This window comes from Lygodium microphyllum, chromosome 3 (genome assembly GCF_053477565.2).
Source record: "Lygodium microphyllum isolate KBCC chromosome 3, Lygodium_microphyllum_v1.1.10, whole genome shotgun sequence".
NCBI classification, from domain to species: domain Eukaryota; kingdom Viridiplantae; phylum Streptophyta; class Polypodiopsida; order Schizaeales; family Lygodiaceae; genus Lygodium; species Lygodium microphyllum.
The window spans coordinates 99,455,725-99,476,491 of record NC_141137.1 but is presented as its reverse complement, the minus strand read 5'-3'; the positions used below and the strand labels follow the sequence as shown (position 1 = coordinate 99,476,491).

At 43.1% G+C, this 20,767-nt stretch overlaps 1 protein-coding gene across 6 annotated transcripts in view; it reads right to left on the bottom strand.

The window, feature by feature from the left end:
- The window catches only part of LOC148038666 (sodium/hydrogen exchanger 1-like), a 204,045-nt gene extending 183,572 nt beyond the window's left edge, over positions 1-20,473 (bottom strand). For 4 of the 6 annotated variants that reach the window (XR_015690107.1, XR_015690101.1, XM_087674207.1 and 1 more), the window contains exons 1-2: positions 20,054-20,473; positions 19,495-19,613 (exon numbers count right to left, since the gene is read on the bottom strand). Coding sequence is in view for 4 of the 6 variants with exons in the window: in XM_087674207.1 (XP_087530333.1) it covers positions 19,495-19,613; positions 20,054-20,188 (254 nt within the window). In the remaining 2 variants the exon portion in view is untranslated. The remainder of the gene's footprint in view (positions 1-19,494; positions 19,614-20,053) is intronic. The other 2 variants (XM_087674205.1, XM_087674206.1) reach the window with 1 other exon arrangement.
- Positions 20,474-20,767: the final 294 nt, after the last annotated feature.

The following is a 20,767-nucleotide window of genomic DNA, read 5'->3' as shown; positions in this document are numbered from 1 at the left end:
CATAGCCATGTTTTTCAGCCACCATATCAGTAAACCAATCACCGTGAGAGGTCATGTGGTTCGATGCCCCTGAATCAATGTACCAAACTACATCATCAGTGCATTTTTCAGCAGCCCTGTCTTTCACATACTGCATGGCAAACAGTCTATCACCTGAGAAATCATCTCCCTGACTAGACGTAGCAAAATGTCCATGTTGTTTGCCCTTCTGATTGCCTTGCTTCTTCCAGCAGTCCTTGGCAATATGCCCATACTTCCCGCAGTAGTGACAATCCTTATCCCTATTGGGATTGTCAGATGGGCGCTGCTGCTGCCAGGAGCCTCTGCCTCTAGGGCTAGATCTCCCGCGACCTCTAAATTTTCCACCACCTCTTGCATTCGATACCTGCTGGTTGCTATTGCCATAGGATGCATTTTGCTGGTCTCCTCTGCCAGATCCATAGCCTCTACTTCGGCTGCCACGGCCGCGCTGATTCGAATAAAAACAACATCCTTATTTTTAGAACTGCTTGACCCTGTAGCCAAGCCAAGTTTAACCTCCTCATGTATAAGCAATGCAATTAAAATCAGGCATTTCAACCCTCACAGACACAGAAGTGTCAAAAGACTTATACTCAGGCTCCAATCCATTCAAAGTCACAGCAACCATGTCTTCATCTTCAACCTGTGAACCAACAGATGACAACTTATCTGCAATGGTCTTAACCTCCGTGACATAATCCTGTATAGATCTGCTCTTTCTCTCCATGTTGTTGAACTTCTACTTCAACTGTATCTTTCTGGCACTTGTGGTTGTGCCATAGTACTTGACCAAAATGTCCCATGCATTCTTAGGAGAGCTGCAGTTCATTATCTACATTACCATAGCATCTGATATACATAGAGACAGCCAGTGCAACACCCTACGAGCTCTTTATGTCCAAGCTCGGTGTAGTCGTCTCTGATCAGCCGTAGGTCGCTCTGGGAGCTCAGGTTCAGCTTCTGCTCCAGTCACCAACTCCCAGTAGCCTTTCCCTATTAAGAAGTTCTCCATGAGAAACTTCCATATGGCATAATTGTTACTACCAAGCTTTTCCCCCACTATCTGGGTTATGTTGTCAGTCCTTTCTGCATTAGCCATATTGTACCAGACAATATCTAGTCACTGCCTGACTTCTTGCAAGCCAACAAGTCACTCTGACCAACTTCAGTCCTTGACTGTTTATGACAGTTTTCTGCAACTGTTCTCTGCAAAAAACCAGGGTATTTCAGCCCTTTACAACCTCAAAAACATCCACAAACATGTGGTATAACCCATAGGTACATCAGTCGATACATAGACTTTGCAGGTACTGTAACTATGTGTCATGCAAGCTTATTGCAGTAAAGAGAATACGCAATCTGAAACCTGCAATTTTTCAGTGACCAGCAGTGAATTTACTGTCAAAAACTACTTTAAAACATGTCATAGATGCTCCAAACTTTCCCAGACATTTGCTAGTATATGTAAACAACTAGACATAGTCATACGGGCACAAAACAGTGCATATCCAGCAAGTACAAGTGACATAAATATGCTCACAGATTGTATACAGCCAATAAACTGTCAAACCAAGATGTATTTCAGCCCAAGAGATCCTCAAGCCACTTCATACATATGCCACTGTGTGTAGGGATCAATACATAACCATACGGGCATTCGCAGACTCTCTGTCTTCAAAAAGTAATGTCAAAAAGTACATGGACTGTTTATGACCAGCCAATACACTGTCAAAGCATTTGTTCTCTAATTCAGATTTCAGTTTTTAAGAGCCTTCAATGCTCATCTCAATGCTCATAGCATTCAATAATCATATCCCGTACCATACGACTCCCTGTAGATAACAAAAGGCATGTATTTCTTCAAGTCAATGAGTGTATGTTGATGACAGTTTTATGACAATTTTCAGCCTGTCATAAAATTTCAGATCTGAATATTTTATCAGTAAAATACAACCCAAATGCATCAAACTCAGTACATATGCTTCCCGAATGAACCCTCACTTCAGCAGTGTGAGATGGAAGGATCGAGATGCAGCTGAGTGTTCAGTAGACAGTGTGAGCGTGAGAGAGACAGAGTGAAGCACGACACCCAAGAGAATAGACTGAAAGAGTGTAACCAGAAAGTACAAAGTACAACCCTTAAACCTTAGGGTTGTAGGGGGTGTTCACACCCGACACACACTAAGTGCCCATAAGTGTGTAACATAAGCACATAAGCACATACGACAATAAGACTATAATTCTGGGGGAAAAAACCTCTCCTACCAAGAGTAAAAAGTGCCCCAGTGTCCTACTGATCACCGACACTCCCATATGAGCGTAGGCGTAAGTGAGGCGTGAGTCAAATACCCAACAAACCCCCCTGGAGTGAAGAGTGATCAAGATTACAAGGATCATCCACCACCAAAGGATATCAAATTTAAAGCATCGCGAAATGCTTCAAATTTGTCACGAGGAAGAGCTTTGGTGAAGATGCCTACCACATTACTGGTGGTAGGACAATAGACAAGGCTGATATCACCTGCATGTAGCCTCTGTCTAACAAAGTGACAAGGCTGATGCATATACCTGCTCAAAGCTGAAACTGCAAACTGTATGTCCGGCCTAGTGTTGCATAGGTAAATAAGACATCCAACTGTAGGAGCATATGTATGTATATCAAACAAATCACTGTCATCATGTAATGACAGTTTCAGTCCAGGTTCCATGGGGGTACAAACTAGCTTGCAATCCTGTAAGCCAAACTTCTCAAGAAGCTGCCCAATATACCTTGACTGTGATAGCCCAATACCTCGAGCATCATGTATGAACTGGATGCCCAAGTAGTAATGCAAAACTCCCAAGTCAGACATGTCAAAAGTTTGTTGCAAATTTTGTTTGAATGCTGAAATCTGATCAGCATGTGTTCCAGTGAGCAAAAGGTCATCAACATAAAGACATATAATCAGCATAGATTCCCTTTCTTTACATACATAAAGAGTAGGCTCAGATGAGCTGTTTAGAAACCCCTGACCAAGCAAGAAAGCATCTATTTTTGCATACCAAGCTCTAGGAGCTTGTTTCAAACCATATAGTGCCTTTTTGAGCTTGCATACCAAATGTTCTGAGCCTTCAACTGCAAAACCAATGGGCTGTTGTACATAAACTTCCTCCTGAAGTTCCCCATGTAAAAATGCAGTCTTGATATCTAGCTGATGCACTGTCCAATCATAATGTGCAGCCAAAGCAATCATAGACCTGATGGTCGTCATACAGAAAGTAGGAGCAAATGTCTCCTCATAGTCAATGCCCTTTTTTCTGTGCGTAGCCTTTAGCTACAAGCCGTGCCTTGTATTTATCAATGGATCCATCTGCTTTCCTTTTCAGTTTGTAGACCCATTTCGTTCCAATGGCTTTCTTCCCAAATGGCAAGGACACCAAATCCCAAGTTTGATTCTTAGTAATAGAATCTAATTCAACTTGCATTGCTGCAATCCAATGCACACTGTGTTGTGCATCCTCATAACATTCAAGCTCTTCATTATCAAAAGTACTTGCTGCCATAACAAACTCCATGGTATGTGCTGAATCATGCAAATGAGTTTGCCTTCTAGTACGACCAGCCATGGGTGCATCCGAAGGACTATCTTGCATAGTCTACAAATACCATCTAGGTAACTGTCTAGCTTCCTGACTGTGTGCAAGCTCTTGCTGAATTTCAGTTTCAGCATTATGCTGAATATTCCGATCAGCCAATGGCTGAATTTCTGCACTTTCCATAGGAGCAGCTGGCTGAACATTAGGTTCATTTTCTGAAGCTCCAGCTGAATCACCAAAAGTAATGGGCAGCAGCCCTTCAAAAACATCACGGGCAGCCTAATATGTGTCCAAACCAGCCAAGGATAATTCTGATTTTTCATCAAAAACAGCATCCCTGCTGACAAAAACCTTCTTTGTAACGGGATCATAGAGTCTGTAGCCTTTGCTCTCATTGCTATAACCCATAAAAATGCACTTAACAGCCTTGTTGTAAAAACCTTCTTTGTAACGGGATCATAGAGTCTGTAGCCTTTGCTCTCATTGCTATATCCCATAAAAATGCACTTAACAGCCTTGTTGTCCAACTTTTTTCTAAGTACCTGTGGAATATGGGCATAGACAAGACATCCAAAGGTACGAAAGTGACCAACAGAAGGTTCACGGCTGTTCCAAGTCTCAAAAGGTGTGATGGTCTTCAAGGCTTTGGTAGGGCATATGTTCAAAATATGGCAAGCACACATGACTGCTTCCATCCAAAAACTATGAGGCAAGCTCTTTGCCTTCAGCATACATCTGGCCATCTCCATGAGTGACCGATTCTTCCTCTCTGCTACCCCATTCTGCTGTGGAGTATAGGCAGTAGTGTACTGATGGACTATGCCTTTCTGCTGCAAAAAAAAATTCAGCATAGAGGACATGTATTTCCCCCCTCGGTCCGAACGGAGAGTCTTAATCTTGCATCCAGATTGATTTTCAACAAGTGCACTGAAAGCCAAAAATGCATCATACACTTCTGACTTCTTTTTCAAACAGTAGGCCCAGCAAAAACGTGTAAAGTCATCAATGAATGTCACAAAATAATAACAACCACCCAATGACATGGTTTGCATAGGCCCACAAACATCTGAATGCACCAACTGCAATCTGGTTTTTGCTCCGAAAGCAACATCATGGGGAAATGAGAAACGATGCATTTTCCCCAAACGATGCATTTTCCCCAAAATGCATTCCTTGCATAAGTGCTCAGGAGGTCTCTCCAAGAGAGGTAAGCCATCCAGCATCTAAGTATGCTGCAAAAGCATCAAGCTGCCAAAGTTTACATGCCCCAAACGAGCATGCCATAACTCCGCCTATATCATAGCAGGAGTAAGAGTGGATGTCAAGTATGCCGTCTGATCTACTGAAAAAGCATCCAACTCATATAAACCATGACACAAAGATCCTGTCAAGACCAAAGTCATGCGTTCTTTATCTCTAACCATGCAACGATCATCATCAAATGTGACCTGCAAACCACAACGTGCCAGAGAAGAAATAAAAAGCAAATTCTTCTTGATTCCAGGCACAAACAAAGCATCCTGCAAGCCGAGAATAGAGCCATCAATGGCTGTGAGCTGAATCTCCCCAATACCACGGACAGGGTATGATGCATTATTGGCACACTGTACAGATTTCCCAACGGGAGGTGCACTAACTGAAGCAAACAAATCTTTGCGAGATGTAATATGTCTAGAAGCACCACTATCAAAGAACCAAGTGTAAGCATCCTCTGTAGAGCGAAGTGCTCTATCGGTCCAAGAGATGTCATAACTGCAAGTATAAAAACAATAGTCCCTGTCCACAACAAAGGACGCGGACTCACTAGCAGTGGAAGGAGTAGTAGAAAAAGACATTACTGACTCCTTCTTCTTCTCTTTGGCAATGCACTTCCTGCACTCAGTGATCTTACAATAATGACATTTTCCTTTTTTAGCTTGTGTCCCCCTTGTGTTTGATTCTGCGATGTGCCCGAAGTGCCAGAACTCTGTGGAGCATTTTTCACCTTGTTGTTTTTGCCTTTCTGTCTTGCCACAAAAGCCTGCTCAGAGACTATAGCATCCACACCACTATTTTTTCTTGTTTGCTCCTCCTCTAGAAGCAAACTAACCAGCTGAATAAAAGTAAGTGGGTGCTCGGCAATCCTCATGGTGAGGTTCAATGCAGTATGAAAAGACTAAGTACGAAGGAGATAAGGAATTCAAGGTGATGGATATCAATTGTGCATCCGAAAAGTACTCATCTACATTCATGAGCTGCTCCCTCAAGTCCTGAATCTTATTCAAGTGATCTTGCATAGAATCACCCTCATTTATCATCAAAGTCTCTAACTCTTTCTTCAAGAAAGAGATCCGAGTCTCATTCTTTCTTGCAAACATATGCTCCAAAGCCAACCATGCATCTCGTGAAGAAGATGTTGAACGAATGTGAGTGATGATGGACAGCTGAACTGCCAGAGCAATCAGCGACAAGGCCTGTGCATCACGTGTATCCCAAGCTTTTTGAGCTGCAGTTCTTGGAGGAAGTGGCTGAGGTGGAGCGGGCTGAGGTCCCCGTTGTCCACGTGCTCCTTGAGGAGGAGGAGTAACGGGAGCTACAACTCCCGGTCGAGTTTCCTCTCCACTGACATAATCCCATAAATTCTTGGCCACTAATACATTCTTCATCATGAATGACCATAGCGAGTAATTGTTTATGTCCAATCTGTCTTCCTTGGATACATACGTAAATACATCACCTCCCTGATTTGCCATGATGACAAATTTCCAAAGACAAATGAGCAATGTCAAAGCAGTAAGGACTGAAAATCTGCAAATTTCCAGAAATTGCAGCAAGCACACTTCTGCAATTAATGTGCAAGGGAGTACTCTGTCAAAAACTGTCTTTTAATGCACGCTTCCCAAGGTGCAAACAGTGCTCAGCAACACTGTTATATCAAAATCCCCAAAATTTTTGCCAAAATTTCTGTCAAAACAGTCTTTCTGTGACTGTAACAGTAGTTCATATGCAACTGTCCTCAAAATACATAAAAGCCCCAAAATTTCTGATGAACAAGTCCAAAAATTTGCATCAAATTTAGCCCACACTTGTATCCTGTATGCGATGCCTGCTGCGTATGAACCTCCTCTGCCAGAAATTGATTATGGAATAAAGGGATAAAATTTTTGTTAAAAAATACCTGACGTGGTCAGGGCGGACGCCGGTCAAACGACAGTTGCTGACGTGGATTGCAGGCGGACGTCGAATGTCAGGTCGCTGGTCAGACGGGGCAGTCGGGCGGGCTGTTTGGAGAGGACGAACACGACGGCAGGTTGTTGACGTGCCACAGGCAGGCGGCGTGCCACAGACAGGCGGCGCTGTAGACAAGTGGCGCTAGAGACAGGTGGCATGCCACAGGCAGACGAGCTGGAGGTAGGCAACGCCCAGGCCAGCTGGCGACTGCACAGGTAGGTGAGGGTGACGAGCTACAGGTCTTGCCTGACGAACAGGAGCTGTCGAGCAGGACGGGTGGACCTGACGAACAGGAGTAGGCAGACGAGCTGCGCTGTCGGCTAGAGCTGAAGGCCTGGAGCAGAACTGAGAACTGGCGGGGGCTGCAGACAGTGGGAGCTTCAGTCTGCAGACTGCAGACTACTCTGATACCAAATGTGAGATGGAAGAATCGAGGTGCAGCTGAGTGTTCAGTAGACTGTGAGAGTGAGAGAGACAGAGTGAAGCACGACACCTAAGAGAATAGACTGAAAAAGTGTAACCAGAAAGTACAAAGTACAACCCTTAAACCTTAGGGTTGTAGAGGGTGTTCACACCCGACACACACTAAGTGCCCATAAGTGTGTAACATAAGCACATAAGCACATACGACAATAAGACGATAAGTCTGGGGGAAAAAACCTCTCCTACCGAGAGTAAAAAGTGTCCCAATGTCCTACTGATCACCGACACTCCCATATGAGCATAGGCGTAAGTGAGGCGTGAGTCAAATACCCAACAAGTAGAGCTCAAAATGCTCATCAAATGGCTTCAATGCTTCAAAGAGTGATCAATGTATGCTGCCCTGTTTCAGTTTACAGCAAACTGTCTCAATTTCAGATCTGTACTTCAGTATTCCAGCTCATTTATCAACTCCAGACCAAGCATTGACATGTCAGATCATTAATATGTCTTCCCAAGCAAGCATACAAGCTCTGGATCACTCAAGTAGTGATTTATGTCTTCAGTAGCAGCAAGACAGCCTTCATTTACAGCAAGCGCAAACACGCCATCAGCACGACAGTTTACAGCAGCAAGTCGTCTCTTTCTACATGCTCAACCAAGTCTCCTGAAGGCTCTAATCAAGCCTTAAAGCACTGCCATGAACCATAGAACCCAAAATGGCAAAATGCATACCTTCACAGATACAATGGCAGCCTGCACAATGACAGCCTGCTTCTCTTCAACCACTGCCCTGAGTCTTCAGACTGCAGGTCTTTCTCACAGCTTCATGCCTTCAAGAGCCCATCCATGATGGCTCTAATACCATGTTAACAATCAGAGATAGAGGCAAGAGTGAAGAAGCAACAATCAGAGCAGAGTACTCTCTCGCTTTTTTATCATTCCACACACTACGTAGTGAATGTACAACCTAAGGTCACAAAGGACCATTCACACCAAAGCAGTTAAGTCCTAAGCACCGACTTATTTAATGTCCGCATAGTGTGGTACAGCTAGACAACTTAAGTGTCGGGTATGGTCATACCAAAGATAGTAGATCGAGCTTGAAGTCTTAACACTTCCTTCTCAAATAGGGTGGTAATACCTGATCAAGCACTTAATTACAACAAATAATAAAGAGCATAAATTGAAATGCACACTTTACCTTAACAATCTTGGACATTGGATACCCTATTGGCCTCAAAACTAACGTTCCTTAGGGTATTTCTTTAACTTAAATTGCTAACATAGTTACTAGATACGAGAGATACAATACAGTACAATATGATAAAATATGGTACTAAATGGTACCTTAAGATTTTATAAGGTACGTACGATATTAGTATGAAAAAAATAACTTGATTATTTTGGACTAAAGATAATAAATAGATGTTTCAAGTCTAAATAGCAATGCTATTAGAGTATATAAGATCATTACTTAAGGGTATCATGCCAAAACCTCATGCTGCATATGTGCAACATGCGCCACTATTACCTGCACTCACAACTATATAGATGGGAGTGGAGAACTGTAGGCTTGAGAGAGAGAAAGTTGAGAGAGAGAGAGAGAGAGAGAGATGAGAGGCTTTAGAGAAAAAGAGGGTGTGAGAGGCTTGAGAGAGAGAGAAAGAGAAAGTGAGAGATAAGAAAGAAAGAAAGAAGGAAAAATAAAAAAAGAAAATTGTAGACTTGAAGGAGATTGGCCAAAAAGTGCCTATTTTTTCATACTAAATCAAAAGGAATACATATCAGTGTGTTGAGATTCCACAATCTTCTTTGCTGATCCCAAAGCCCCTTGCTGTACAATCAATCAACAAGCAATCTGAGCCAATTTCCCCCTTGATTTTCACCTAACACTAGCACAAATTCAACACACAACTAGCCAAATGTTGATCTAATTTACAATGGATGAGTTAGCATCTGAAATCCCTAACAATCCCTTGAATTTTAGGTGCTGATTTCAGCGTACAATGCTCTTGACTGATAGCATGGGTCTTAAGGTGGCTGGTAAACCCTAGTTTCTACAGAAATTTAGGGTTTACAGCAGAATTCTCCCTGCTATCCACCCAATTTGGCTGAGATCTACTAAGAATGGCTGAGAAATGATGAGAATGATTGACTGAGAGCAAGAGAAGGTAAGAGAATGCTAGAGAGAGCGAGAGAGAGAAGTCAGAGTTTTCTTGTCGGAAAACTGCTATGGCTCTGTTGCCTGTTGTGATTAATTGTTGTTTCCAGCAGCCTCTAGTGCCATAAATGCTGTCATCCGCTGCTCTTGACCTTCCTGCAGCAGTTGGCTGCCTCTAGCAGGTGTCTACAGTCTCAAACTCTGATCAGCAACAGCTCTCTCCCACACACAGCTAGCATACTCCTTGAATAAGCCTCTTCACCAGCCTCAAAAATGTTTTTCTCAGTTGCATGGGTATTTTTGCCAAGTGGCAGCCTTCTAAACCCATTTTCCAGCAATTTCCAGCCATTGAATTAATTTTCAAGATTAATTTATTCTGAAAATTGAATCCAATCCTTCTAACCCTACCCAAAATTAAATGTCCCCATCCATAAATAAATTGGCTAGGCCATTTGCAACTTAGAGTGGTCCCCCACCTCAATTGACCCTTAGACTAGCATTAATTAATTAATTAATGTTAGTCCCTAGTGTCACCACTAACACTTACTGTCCTAGGCTCAAAATCGACAACAACCAAAGCTCAGTTGGTATAACTTATCACAACTTTTGCCTTTGACATCCACTGACTCCTCGGGGTCCTCGGTCATCAACCATGAAATAATTGGCATGTGCATCCCATGTGCTTTACAACCTTGCACATTTGATTATTAAATTAATTAAATGTTACTAGCAAGATTAAAGCATCTTAAAAATTTCATGTCCCCATGATAATAGTGCTACTCACAAGTTGCCCTGAAATAGGATAGGCACGACACCCCTACACACCCTCATATCCACAAGTTGGACCTCTATTTATGACCCAAGTAATTGTCCCCAGGTAGCATCATAGAGTCTATAGTGCCATGAAATACCATCCTAAGGACTCTCCTCCAAACCACCTAAGCCATTGGGAAATCCCACATGCATTGCCACTGAGTCTTCTTATACTTCCCACATCTAGCACAAGGGGCACACTACCATAGCAACATTTGCAATCTTTGTTAGTGGGTGCTCTTAATTTGTAGTAGGCTCGTGATTCCTCAAATGACTTAGACATGTACAAGTAATGATTTTCCTATAGTGTGCAATTTGTACAGCATCCTTCGGATGCTATCCATCTCCACTTGCATGATTGCAAGCTATTGTTTTGTATTGTTGTTGATGTCCAACAACCTGTTAAAAGTGTCTATTCCTTGCCCTTACAGTTCTAGAATTTTTTGCCCCATGGCCTCAAGAATCATAGTTGAGACATTGAAATCAGTAACATGTTGAAAAGACATTGAAATCGGCAGCATGCTGAAAACTATCAATGTTGGCCTAGAAGTTGTCTAAGGCTCTTCCCAAATTCTTGGCTCTTTCCATTGTATTGGGTACTATCAAGGCAACCATGAGGGCAAGCAGGAGACAGAGGAGTCATGCATATTCAGAGGATCCATCCCCCCCCCCCCCCCCCCCCTTCCCTTTTTCTTACATGCAATAGTAGAGCTCATAAAAGAGAAGGCATGACAAGATGCATGCCAAGAGGCAATGGAGACAAGCTTGGACAAGGTTAACAAAGATTATTTTCCCACTGCAAGGCCAAAACACTCTAGACAGGGTGTATGGAGACTCGAGAGCCGATGGATCCATTGCACTAAGCCCTCCATAGGCAGGTTAGGTGGCTACATAGTACTACACAGCCTTGCTAGGATCTACGAATAAACCCCGAGCTATGAGAGGGACACAAAGAATAGTATGGCAGAACACTAGGAGGGTGGTCACAAATATGATGAGTAGACATTTGATGGCCCTTTCTACAAAGGAGGAGCTAGCGAAGGCAGCTTTGGCATTACCCTCAAGCAAGTGTGTCCAAGAGAAGATGGACTAGATAAGTCCTCCTTCATGAGCTATTGGGATCTCCTCAAAGTAGGCCTCATCTCAAATTTCCAAGAGATTATGCCATCAATGGTAATACCCAAGATACGTTCCGAGGAAATGATTCACATCATTCCCAAGGGAAGTGAAGGTTGATTGGAGATCACACACAGTGAAGGCCAATCACTTTGTTTGGAACTACCTACAAGATACTTCCGAAGTCTTAGACTAGCTCCATTAATAACAAACATTACCCACCCCACCTAGACTAGCTTTGTTTGAGAGCACAGCATTTTGGACAACATCTTCACTTTTGGGAATCCACCGCTCTTGCTCGCTCTAGAGCCAAGACCTTATTGTGCTCCTTCTCGACCTCAAGAAGGCATACAACCATGTGGTTTGAGAGTTCTTGGAGGGCATGATGCTAAGGATGGGACTCCTACAGCTGTGGATTAGAGGAGGAGCAACTCTCTATTCCTGGGCATTAACTAAGAGATGACCAATGGGGCCAAAGGAGAAAGATTCAGCATCTAGAGATTGGTGAGACGGGGTTTTCCATTACCCCCCTTCTAGTTTCTATTTGCAGTAGAGACCACGAGCTCCTCCTTGATAGAAAAATCCATAGGTATCGAAGGCATCAAATTACCCATCCTTGAGTTTGAGGAGCTTCTGGATGTGGAATCTATTAATGAACAGTAGTTTATTTAGATGGGGAGGATGAAAGTAACTTTAGGGCCTTTGCAACAACCATGGACATTCTTGCTAAGTAGTAGGTGCCTTAATTAGTTGGCACAAGTCCTATGGATTTTGGGTATGCAACACTAGGCAGACGAAATGGTGACCGCATGAGGATTTCACCCATATTATCCCCAAGACTACAATGAGATATCAGGGATGCCATGTGGAGATTGACATTACCTCTCAGAGCATCATTTACAACCTCTTCTTCTAGCATTAGACAAAAGCCCTTGTATTGGAGCTTGGCGAGGCTTTCATTAGCAAGGAGAATAGTGGTCACTGTTAGCAGAGTATTTGTCAGCTCATGTGTGAGTCTGAGCTTGATCTCGGCTAGGCATTTTTATTAGGTATTTTAGGTATTTTTCTGGTGTGGCATTTTATGCCAGTGGAGCATTTTATGCACCAGTCGGCCAGCATTAATGTTGTCCGACCAGCATTTATTGCTCCCCACTTTTCAGCCTATTTATACTCAGTGGCTCCTCCTCAGTCATCATCATCTTCACCATCTGCAGACTCTGTGGAGAGAGGAGCCAGAGCCAGAGCCAGTGCCAGTGCCCACGTAGCCAGTGACTCACTGTTATATGCGACTATCTCGTGTTCAGATATATGGATTTCATTTCCCGTGCATACATCTGAGTTCTCATCTGTATCGTGTTCTTTCTTTTCTCTTTTTGTCTTGTGTTTCAGCAGTTTATTTCAGCACATGTTTATGCTTCCACCACTGCTCCACTTCTGACATGGTATCAGAGCTCAGGATCTATGCTCCTGCTGTGTTTTCTTGCTGATTTCAGGACTGTTTTGTACCCCTGCTGATCAGGCGACTGCTGTCGCAGCCAGGAGACCTGTTTTGGGGCTGTTTCAGCCTTCGATTTCTGCAGTTTTGCCATCGCCTGCTGCCTATGCACCCTCTGCTGCCTGCTTTTCCATCAACAGCTGCTGGCGACAGTTTTCTACCTGTTTTTCTGCAGTTTACAGCCTGCGTTTTGCTGATTCAGCATCTCTCGTGGCTGGGTGACTGTTAATTCAGGCCGTTTTTGCTGTTTTTGGCAGTTTTTTGACTGATTTTTGACTTTCTGCAGCAGATTTTGTCTTCTATTGATCAGATTTTGGGTTATATTGCATGTAAACTCTCATTTTCTGCAGTCTGGCTGTGTTTCCTCTCTAAATTCCATCTCTTCTCTACTTCTCTTCTTATCCTCTCCATATGGCTCCTCCGTGCACTTCCACTGATGATAAGTTACATAGACCTGATTATCTCACATGGAGTGCTGTCATGAAAGCTTGGTTTGTGCAGAAGCGGTTATGGTACATCGTCTGTGGAGCTCTTCCTCGCCCTCTCCGTCCTTTTCCTCTTCCTGAAGACTTTGATGAGGACAACCATGAGGAGCGGTGCTCACATGGGACTCGGACGATGCCCGTGCTTAGTCGGCGTTGCTTCGGTGTATTTCTAAAGTGGTCTTACCGGCGGTTACCTCCTGTAGGACATCTCCTGAAGTATGGCAGAAGTTGCAGCAGATGTACGAGGCACCTTCCACCATGCGGGCAGTCACACTTTATGGCCAGCTCCAGCAAATGAAGTTTGAGCCGAAAGATACTATTCAATCTTTTCTTCTTCGTGTTACGCAGGTACAGGACCAGCTTCGGCACATGCAGTCTGCTCTTCCCGAGGCGCATCTCGTCGGGACGATCCTCTACAAGCTCCCTCCGGAGTTTGATGGAGTGGCCAATGCTTTGCGGGCGCAGACATCATCGACTCCTGTCAATTTTACACATATGACCTCGATGCTTCTTAAGCATGAGACATCCTTGAGATTACAGGGGCGGCTTCTGGCACATTATGGAGGCGAGGCTTATGTAGCTTCAGAGAGGGGTAACGGGAAGAAGAAGTCGAAGGCCCACTGTTACCACTATGGCAAGAAGGGACATTTGCGGAAGGACTGCAAGACGTTAGCGGCTTCCAGGAAGAAGGAGCAGAAGACGAAGCGGGATGTTGACTCTACCGATGGGTCCTCTCCTTCATCAGACTCCGACTCAGATCCTCCGACCACGGTGAAGTCCAAGGCGCGGAAGGGATCCTCTTCTTAGGATCGTGGAAAGGGCTTCGTGGCCCCTTCCTCCGCTGCTTTCTAGTGGTGGTGATGAGGTCATCCCTCACGACTCTCTTATGCCAGAGAGGGAGTGTGAGCGGGTGTTCAGATGGGGCAGCCGCACCTCATCTATACTTTTCTACAGGTGCACAGGTTCCAGAGAGGGACGTCCCTGACGCATCGACTTCAGTCTGGCGGAATCAAATCCTGGAGCTGGGATCGACATCCAGGTTCACGATGAGCTGGTTATCTGACAGAGAGCGGGAGGCTTTCGCCTGGAGCTCACATGAGGGGATACTTTGGCGGTCTGGCCAAAGGCGGGGAATCCATGGTCACCTATGTTCAGGGGCATTTTTGACAGGATGGTCTTGTATGCTACTGCGAGATATTGGTGACAGACACAGAGACATGCTATGATCTTCTCTATTTTCAGGTGTTTGGTACGATCGACATCGACATCAGGTTCTCTCCGAGGCACCTTGGTGGTGGCTTGATCACCCACTGCTTGGATATCCATGGTTCTACTTGGTGGTTCTGATCCCTTTTCATTATACTATTGTATTGTCTCAGATCACCCATGATCTGAGAGAGGGCGTTAGCAGAGTATTTGTCAGCTCATGTGTGAGTCTGAGCTTGATCTGGGCTGGGCATTTTTATTAGGTATTTTAGGTATTTTTCTGGTGTGGCATTTTATGCCAGTGGAGCATTTTACGCACCAGTCGGCCAGCATTAATGCTGTCCAACCAGCATTTATTGCTCCCCACTTTTCAACCTATTTATACTCAGTGGCTCCTCCTCAGTCATCATCATCTTCACCATCTGCAAACTCTGTGGAGAGAGAAGCCAGAGCCAGTGCCAGTGCCCACGCAACCAGTGACTCACTGTTGTATGCGACTGTCTCGTGTTCAGATATATGGATTCCATTTTCCGTGCATACATCTGAGTTCTCTCATCTGTATCGTGTTCTTTTCTTTTCTCTTTTTGTCTTGTGTTTCAGCAGTTTATTTCAGCACATGTTTATGCTTTCACCGCTGCTCCACTTCTGACAGTCACCTACTAGTTCCTTCTTGCAACCATATGGTACATCGCTTCCTATTGGGCATTTTCAAGGTCTTGCATTGGCCAGTTGAAGCACCTTATCATGAACTTTATTTAGTCGAGAGGATATGGGAGCCTAACTAGAGGAAAGGTAGCTTGGGATATCATCACATAGCCGAGATCTAGAGGCAACTTGGGATTATAGACCCAGATTGCTGGAGGAAAGCCCTAATAGTTAAGCTCATTGTCAAGGGTCTTCTTCTAGATCAGGAGCCTTGAAAGAAGCTTCTGATAGGGAGGCTTCAATCTATCACACCTACACATGGAGAACCATAGCAACCCAACATTCATTGGTTTTTTCACAAGATTAAGATTGGAGATTAAGGAGGAGCTTTGTGGTCAAATTTGCAACTTCTACAGCATGGAGATCCGTTTCATCCAACCTTTTTCAACTACCATCGACCACAACCAAAAAGAAGAGAAGGTAGCCCCTTCCCTTCAATCACTATTTGAGATCACAATTGGGCCATACTCTTGGACAAAGGACTTACCTATCTTGGGGGAGAAGCTCTATACAAGTTGTTGCCTCAATGCGAGATTGGTTCACGTTGAAAGAGCTGCAAGAGATTCAAAGGAAAAAACTACAAGGTCTCAGGGGAGCCATGGCTATGATTGAGACCGTGACAAAGGACATACCTCCTAGGTGGCAGATAGATACAAACACTACTGAGACCTAGGTTGGTCTCTTTTCTAGAGGGGACATCCTTCTAGAGGCAAGGACCTAGTGGCATACACAAGATGGTGAGCCAGAGGAGACACAAAGACGTTGCCTATGGTACTATCCCAAGGCTCATGAGGTACAAAGAAGAGCCCTCAAAATGGCACGACCAAGACCATGGTGACAATCTAGGAGAGATGTAGCTTGAGTTGTAGACAAAGGCCTAGCATGTGGCTATGAGACGTTCAAGGGAGCCTATCTTTCCTTATTATTGCACAACATTTGAGTAGGATCCCCACTTGAGACTGCTCATTGACATAGTGGACCCACAGTCACTATTATAGATGGGAGTTGATTGCTAGTACTATAGCTTGATACATTTGGATTGTGTGATACAACCATGCTATGGAGCTTCAAGATGTATCTATACCAGAGACTCTTTCCAACATTGGGATAAAGATCATCCATCCTTCCCTCCAGAGATGAAAGAGAATGCAAGGAATCTCTAAGAAGAAGAGGAGGAGGAGGAGGAGGAGGAGGAGGAGCAGCAGCAGTAGCAGCAGCAGCAGCAGCCGCCTCCTTCTTGTGGACCTAGGACTCTAATGTAGTTGGACACTATTTTTAGAGTTCCTTGTACTTTGTATTTTACCTTAAGGGATTTTTCCCCAAGGTGTTATCAATAGAATTCTCCTTTATCAAAAGAAAAATGGAACATGCTAGAGAGAATATTGTGTGGTTACAAACTTTTCATAGGAAATTGGCCTTGCTTGATTTTTGACATGTGCATGAAATATTGCAAGTCTATATTGGATTCTCCTAAAATTATTTTGATTCTATCCTTCGTGCACATCAACATGTTCTTAAGTCAATTAGGGGTTGAGTGACTTCTAAATGGGCAACTTCTTTGGATGCTAATATTTCTGAAGATGAGATGGAATATGCCTTGTTACAAATTCCTCGAAGAAAAAGTCTGGGATGGGATGGACTGCCAAATGAGCTCTCTTTTGCTTTTGTTAATAAATTCAACTCTCCTCTCACTATTTTGTGCCAACAAGTTTGATAAGCATGGCAGATGCCAGCTGATTGTCACACTTTTTAGATGATGTGGGTGCTATCATTTTCTCATTGTCTCATTTGGTTGATCACATGACCTAGTATATAGGAAAAGCCCAAAACAAAGAAAATAGTACATTTCACTACATACTATATTGGCACTTATGTTTGAAATTCTAAAGATCCAAGACTATTTGTCAAGGAAGAAGGATGGCTCTCTCCATATTATTGGAGCGACTTGGAAAAGCAAAGATATTCACAAAGATTGATTTTCGTGGGACTTATAATGTTGTGAGAATAAGAGAAGGTGATGAATAGAAGATACCTCTTTGCACAAGGTATCGCCACTTTGAATATGTTGTCATGCCAATTGGTCTCACAAATGCTCTAGTGGTTCCAACGTCTAATGAATGATATTTTTCATGAGTACCTAATATAAAATGACTTTGTGGTAATATATTTAGATGATATTTTAATATTTTCCAAGAATCAAAAAGAGCATGAGCATATATGTCACACAGACGATCGGCCACACGCAAGCCACTCAAGAGTGGCGCCTCAAAGCCCGAGTAGCTAGATGCAGATGATTGGCGGAGACTTAGGAAGGAGGCTACAGATTCTCCAAGATGTTGGAGATAGGAGCGCGAGGTAACAAGGGCATGACTGAGGCAGGGGTAGTCCATCATCTTGGGAGTGGCGGCCATAGGACTTATCTAAAGGACTTTGTAAGTTTTTCTTTTGTTGTTCTCCCTTTCTTTTTTGCAATATTGCTTGTATTGACAATCATATTTCTAACAATTATATTTTGTTTTCTTTGCAGTATTCCATTACAAACCGCGATTCCACCGGCCTAGAGACTTGATACTAGAGAGCGTCTATATTCCATAAACACAAACCCTAATTGGGAGGACCCAAACTTTCTATTAATAGGCATGCTACCCTCCACTCAACCACAATCTTGTCTTTGCAACTTATAAGTGTCTTATCTCAGCTGTCCACACCCCCTATGCAGAGAGGACATCTCAGCCCAGCTGCTGGCCATGCAGCCCATCACTTTCTACTTATTGGCACCTGATTTCCAACCCTCCTGGGTGTAGGCAACTGCTGTTTGCTGCCTCCCAGCCTTCGTGTGCAGCATGCAACCTGATCTACACTGCTGATTTTTCCGTTTGTACCTGCCAGCCTGTCCATGTCATCAGCAGACTGCATTTACTGATGTACGACCAAATTTCAAAAGCAGCTTGCACTTTCACTACCAGCCCCGCTACGTCAGCATTCTGCTGTGTTTTGTTTGGATATATTATTGCTCAAAATGGAATCTCAATGAACAAGAAGAAGGCGAAAACTATTCTTGAATGGGAAAATCTAAGATCACTTCGAGATATACAATGCTTATTGGGATTCCCAAACTTTTACCAAATCTTCATTAAGGATTATTCTAAGATCACCATGCCACTCACTCAATTAACAAGAAATGATAAATTAATGTGGAGCTCTAATGTGGAGAAGGCTTTTCGCATCTTGGATTGTGATAGGAGAACTTAAAATGAAAGAGAGTAATCAATTCCTATGACTACCCTGCACTTGAGCAGAATGCTGAGTGTGGGATGCATTGTCAGGTTCATCTTTAAAGCGAAAAATATGGTCCATTGGCAGGATATACACATCATTTGCAGTAAAACATCAGTGCTTTCACCATTCTTAAAGGAATATGACTATGCTGAAATGATTTGTTATGGCCTTGAAGCCATTGCAACCATGCTAGCATGTTCTTTTGATTCATTATCCTGATAATGGGACTGTTGGATCAGCCAGGAAGGCATTCAAGGGTTGTTTGAGGCATATATCTGTACTCTTAATTGGGCCTTTTGAGTCTTGTTAATCAAGTACACACTGATGAAAGGCTTAGCGAGTCAGAATGGCCCCAAAAGCTGGTTCATTTGTGGAATGTGAGAGTTTATTGCAATCCTTACAGAATTTAGCTCAGTCTGGTCATTCAAGTTGAGACACACTCAGATGATTGTCTAATGATGCAGCAATGGCTATAAGTTATGGCTGTTCTCGACTCCTCTAATATGCAATATCCACCTGATACATTGTGTGTTGCAATCAAGTGCTTGTACTCTCAATGTGATAGACATTCAACATCATTTTGGTTGTTCCGTCATGGATCCATGGTCTATTTTCACATAGACCATGGATCCATGACGGCCTAATTATTGCAATAGTGTTGGATATGTAACCTAGTCATAAATTTGGAGCAATGGCCTAATTATTGCAATAGTGTTGGGATATGTAACCTAGTCATAAATTTGGACCAATGGCCTAATTATTGCAATAGTGTTGGATATGTAAACATACCAGACTATTTTGAGATGCAAGGCAGACTTAAATTCTGCATTTTATACACACACAACACAACAACATTTGCTATAATTATTTTGATCATTAGTTCATTTTGTATGTTCGATATACAGACACACGCACACACACATATACACCCAAATTTATTGCAGATGCCACACACGATACAACAGACAGACTAAAACATAATCAGAGGTGATATGGTAGCATACCCGGCATTGAAAATAATTGGCGGGAGAACATAGTAGAAGAACAGGTCTTCATTAAATTGTAAAGTGTGTGAACTTTGTCCATTGCTGGTAACGAAGACAATCACACCAGTAAAAAGTCCCTAAATAAAGATGAACTGTGAGCGTTTTAATCACACACAAGAAAGGCCAAATTCAAATAATCATGTGTACGTTGAAAGCAAACAGGTTAACTCTTCTCACGGCAAGCACAAAGTCTTCTCTCCAACCAAATATGTAATCAAGATACACCAGAATCTATGAGGAAGAGTATAAAGAATCACAAAGTCTTCATCCTACCAAATAAGTAATCAAGATATGACCTACAATGTATGAGGAATCAAAATAGACTATAATGCATGATGCTGACTACAGTTTATGAGTAATCCAAAGTCTTCATCCTACCAAACAAGTAATCAAGTTAGATGCTGACTACAATGTATGGGAAGAATGTAAAGAGCTAAAATGAATTGCTGAGAACTTCAATCTCAGTTCTTAAAATCTTGAATATCATGCTTTTGACTGTAGAAGAATGAAAACTTACGATCGATAGAGATACAATAGATTGATTGGCCCATCTAGATGTGTGTAGGAGGTGCCCTACCAGCATGCATAGGAGAAGGAGAGTGGTTGTAATGCATATGGCTGCCACGAGGCTCTGATTCTCTGCGATGATCATAATGGTCTTAATGAGCCGGGACCGTTGGTGCAGGGAATGAGAAGCGTTGGGATTGAGGGAGGACTCCGTTCATGTCTCGAGGATCAAGGTAAGGTAAGCTGAGTAAGATAGATACAGGGAAGGGTAGGGAAGGGAAGGGAAGGGAAGCGTTTATGTTGCTAGAGGGGAGGTATGGAAAACACAAAGGCACAGCTACAGCAGCTTCATATTGTTGCAAAGCACTCGAGGTGATGTGCTCTGTGTGTGCGTCTGTCCGTGTGAATTTAAAAGCAAAGAAATAATGCACGTGTGTGTGTGTGTGTGTGTGTGTGAGAAAAGACGACAGGCCGATTAATGTTTTAGCAATGCTCAAACATGCTATCTAGAGGTTTCTGTCGCGCTGGCTTGGATTAAGCAAGCAGCCGTGACACTACAAAAGAACAGCAATCGTCGTCAAGGTAAGTCGTACCTAAGGATGGCAGTTGTTCTCTGATGTTTGCGTATGTATACATATATATATATACAGCCTTGCATGGGAATTAGCAATCATCCACGTCTCCCTTACCCTTTTCTTTAAATAATGAGACATTATATTAGTTT